The sequence below is a fragment of the Garra rufa genome, chromosome 19 (assembly GCF_049309525.1).
Source record: "Garra rufa chromosome 19, GarRuf1.0, whole genome shotgun sequence".
Classification (NCBI taxonomy): Eukaryota; Metazoa; Chordata; class Actinopteri; order Cypriniformes; family Cyprinidae; genus Garra; species Garra rufa.
In genome coordinates this window covers 39,698,264-39,702,708 of record NC_133379.1, presented here as the reverse complement: position 1 = coordinate 39,702,708, position 4,445 = coordinate 39,698,264, and the positions used below count along the sequence as shown (strand labels likewise).

Sequence of the window (4,445 nt, the reverse complement as noted above, 5' to 3'; positions counted from 1 at the left end):
TATTTTTAAGATTGTAAGTGAATAGCAATGTTGCATTGTTAAACATTTTTTACAGTACATTATATAAATGAGTCATACAATTAGTTTTATTCTTTATTTCTCATCGTTTTAAAGCAATTACTGCATATCACACATCTAAAAGGTCAGAAAATATCATAACAATCTCATTCAATCATAAGATATACCATGATCTAATTTACCAATTTTAAACATTTTCATCCACACTGTTTACAGATTGAGTTTAAAAACACAATAAAACATGAACATTCACAGATTCTCCTAGTGAATTCAATCTTAGAAAGTCTTTTCAATATGCTCTATAAAGTTACACTGGAAAAAATGCTTTTCTTTACTTAGATTTTCTTACTTGGATTCTTGTTTCCAGCCAAAATATCTAATAATTCTTAAATCTACAAGAATTTTCTAGACAAGTAAAAATGATTGTCTTGTTTTCAGAAAAAACAAGTCAAAATTAAGTGAGTTTTTGCGTAGAACTATAAATGATCAGCCAATGGGGTAGGCAAAAAAATCTTATTTCAAACTGAAAACAATTATTATTCTTACCCCATTGTCAGATTATTTAGCTTGTTTCAACTTAATTTTGACTTTTTTTTTTCTGAAAACAAGACAAACATTTTTACTTGTCTAGAAAATCCTTCTCGATTTAAGAATTTTGTACACTGTAAAAAGTTTTCACCAAAATCAACTTAAAAACCTAAGTTCAGCAGCTGCATTATGTTTTTAAGTTAAATCAGCTTACAACGACAAGTCATTTTAACTTATTACAATAAAAATGAGTTGATATCACTTGTGAGTTTAAATGACTTAAGTTGATTTAAATTAAAATCTTAAGGCAGCTGCTAATCTTAAATTTTTAAGTTGAAACTGGTGAAAACTTTTTGCAGTGTATGGATTATTGTTGCCAGTTTCACAAAAGCTCACATGCACAAGTAATGTAATTTAACCCTTCAGGATAAAAAATAAACAGGAAGCAAACTTGTATCCCTGACTGGCTCATTTAGGCAACTTTGGGCAATGCTTTTTCATATGAGTCTTTAGAGTAGAGAGTCGGTTAAAACTCTTCCCGCATGGAGAGCACTGGTGCGGCTTCTCTCCAGTGTGAACGATCTCATGCTTTTTTAAAGAAGACGAGTAATTGAAACTCTTTCCACAGTGTGAGCACTTGTACGGTCTCTCTCCAGTGTGAAGCCTCTGGTGTTGTCTCAGGAGATTGGGTCTAACAAAGGACTTTCCACAGTCAAAGCACACAAAAGGTCTCACACCAGTATGAATGGTCTCGTGGGCTTTTAAAGTTTGCATTCGTGAAAAAACTCTTTTTGCAAAAAGAGCAAACGTGAGGCTTGACACCAGTATGAAGTTTAAGGTGTTCTCTTAAACTTGATGAACAAACAAATGATTTATGACACTGATCACAGAAGAACGACTTTTCTCCGGCATGAGAAGACAGATGGATTTGGAGAGCGACTTTGGATGTGAAACTCTTTCCGCACTGAGTGCATGTGAACGGTTTTTCTCCAGTGTGAATTCTTGTGTGCTTTTTTAAGATTTCTTTCAGCATAAAACTCATTCCACACTCAGTGCATGTGAAGGGTTTTTCTCCCGTGTGAATTTTCATGTGTCTGTTAAGTTTTGATCTGAGTCCAAAACTCTTTCCACACTGACTGCATGTATAAGGCTTTTCTCCGGCGTGAATTACTCTCATGTGTCTTTTAACTTCTGCTTTATGTTTGTAACTCTTTCCACACTTGGTGCATGTGGAAGATCCTTTGACCTTTGTTTTTCCAGCTCGTGCTTTTTTAGTCTTTGTGTCTAAAATGAACATATAACAAAAACAAATGTAAAAGTAAATGAAATATAATGAAGTCTCAATTTAGCAATTAGATGCATTGTTTCTATGTCAGTTTTCATCTCAATGCTCTTCATCAGTCATTAGCGAGAATGAAGGAAAACACCAACCTGTTTGTTCCTCTGTATCTTCATCTCTTCTGCAGGGTTCTTCCTCAAACTCCATCTTTCCAACAGTATGTCAGTTGTTTCTCCTGCTTGCTTCTTCTTTATAGCTGTGGGAAGATGGGAATATTCCCCAGCATTTAAACTCTCGTGAACGGCTTCACTGAAGGTGTCGATTGTCCTCATTTCTGGCTTACAATCACTCTGAGTTAAAGCTGTTTTAAATTCCCACACAAGCTAAAAGAATAGGGTGATATCAGGCAAATTGGGCCATCAGGTAAAATGGGCCATTTAAGGTTTGAGTTCCTTATCTCTTAACAGTTAATGACTGCAAAGAATTTCAAACTGTTGCCATAAGAGTACTTGACATTTATCTTTGTTATGGTTGCTTAAGGGTGGAGGGACAATGCCTAATTTTGAGATCACCAGAAAAAATCAAGTTGAGTGGCCTGACATATCCAATCTTACTTTTCAATAATAAGGAACAATGATTCATAACCCATGTCTTGATCCATGCTGATTTTGCGAAATAATACAGATTTTTATATACATTAACAAAGCATTTTTAGTAACTGGCACAATTTACCTTAATTTGTTTAGATAAAATGAGCCATTAATTTTAGTTAAAATGGGCCACCTTCAGAAATTCTAGTGGTTCCATTAAAAATTATTTATATTAATAATATATTGTATTATTGCATTTGTGACATATCTTTTTCACATTTTACCTTCTAAATGTGTTTGTATGTGATATGTGTTGTTCATGTTAGAAAGGCATGTGTATGTGTGTGTATTGAAAAGAGAAAGGGTGAAAGAGACATTTTGATATAGAAAAGTTGGGTATTGAAGTAAAAAAAGCCTAATGGTAAGCTATTACATACACACATTAGTTATTCAGGTTATCTTTACATTTTTCATGAAATTTATGTTCTTTTAATAATTTAAATAAAATTGATTGAAAGGTTTGAGTGTCTTACCTCTTTTCTTTGAAATTCTTTGCATTCATTGGCTGTTAATTTTTAAACTTATTATAGTTGTTACATTTTTTCATTAAATGCGTTTTATTGTTAAAATAGATTGAAATTGATGTTCTAATGTAATTTAAATGCATGTTACACTTTTACATTATAGAATTAAATATAATTGAATGCGTTTGATCAGAAATGTCTCTATTTTACTTTTGCTGATCAGCCGGACCACGTGGGGCAGCTAATGTTTCAAAACCTGTAGGGCCTGAACAATTATATTTTATTACATCAATTCAGAACAAAAATATTTAAAAAAAAAAAAAAAGTCCTTATTAATTATAAGAACACAGTTAAATGTCATACATGTTTGTTTGTTTTTGTTAGTGTCCCAAGCGATAAACCAAAAAGTGGCCCAATTTATCTGATATCACCCTATGTATTAGGACCGTTTGCTGCAATCATGTATTAAACGTGTGAATGTGTGCTAAGCAAAGACAAATTACAGACATCGAGATTTAACTAAAATTCTATTTTTTTAGTGACTATAGATTAAAAGGTTAAAAGCAGTTATAAAAATAATGTACACTATGATCATTGGGCAAAGTTACTTTTTAAAGTAATGCATTACAATGTTGAGTTACTCCCTAAAAAGTAACTAATTACATTACTTAATTACTTGTTATGGAAAGTAATGCATTTTGTTACTTTTGCGTTACCTTTTAAATCTGGGCAGGGCTTGCTTGTTTGTTTTTAATATAAAAAGTTCTATTTTTGGCAAATGTAAAAGCCTTTTCACATCAAAAGCCTCAGGCTTAGAGAAAAGTATATTAACGTCTGTACAGTAGAGCGCAGAAAAAAATATCAACTCTTTAGCAGTAAAAAAGAAAAACAAATGTTAGATTATCTGAAGTAATTTTTGCTTATTAGTATGTATGAATTGGATCATCGAAGGTCGGCAGCAAAGACATCGGTTAATAAAATAGGATTGAATACATGAAGGATATTTGTATTATTTAACATTTAATTATTGCAGGTTTGTGTTGAATTTCACTGTCTTTATTCATTTTGAGGAATACTGTATCTGTTTTTTTAGTGAGTGAGATGAATTAATGCATGTTCACATTTATTCCAGAACTAAAGTATAATCTTACTCACAATTTCTCTCCACATGGGGACAGGAGAGCTTTTAATCAATAAATTGGGGAAAAAGTAACTGGCATTACTTATTTGACAAAGTAACTCAGATATTTTCTTGTCAATTAAAAAGTAATGCGTTACTTTACTAGTTACTTGGAAAAAGTAATATTATTACGTAACTTGCGTTACTTGTAATGCGTTACCCCCAACACTGGTTCTTAGTAAGTTGTAAGTCACATACGATTGGTGTCTTTTTATTTCTCTTAGTCTAAAAATGTACAGACTATTTATTTAAATGCAAAAGAGTGCACAATTAATAAAAAAAACAAATGAACTCCAGAAAGAAATATAGCACACCTCTTTATTTTA

The 4,445-nt window shown here is 31.9% G+C and overlaps 1 protein-coding gene across 1 annotated transcript; it reads right to left on the bottom strand.

Moving 5' to 3' along the window:
• Positions 1 to 1,014: 1,014 nt before the first annotated feature.
• On the bottom strand, positions 1,015 to 2,032 carry LOC141292108 (uncharacterized). Its single transcript, XM_073824064.1, has 3 exons — positions 1,978 to 2,032; positions 1,501 to 1,830; positions 1,015 to 1,331 (listed from the first exon to the last, which is right to left on the bottom strand). Exons 1-3 carry the CDS (start codon positions 2,030 to 2,032, stop codon positions 1,015 to 1,017), a joined length of 702 nt encoding a protein of 233 aa, XP_073680165.1.
• Positions 2,033 to 4,445: the final 2,413 nt, after the last annotated feature.

Coding starts and splice junctions, on each gene's coding strand:
- LOC141292108 (XM_073824064.1), bottom strand. CDS start 2,032: ATGGAGTTTGAGGAAGAACCCTGCAGAAGAGATGAAGATACAGAGGAA. Junction 1,831..1,977: donor AGATACAGAGGAACAAACAG/GTTGGTGTTTTC, acceptor TGTTCATTTTAG/ACACAAAGACTAAAAAAGCA. Junction 1,332..1,500: donor ATGCACTCAGTGCGGAAAGA/GTTTCACATCCA, acceptor TTGCAAAAAGAG/TTTTTTCACGAATGCAAACT.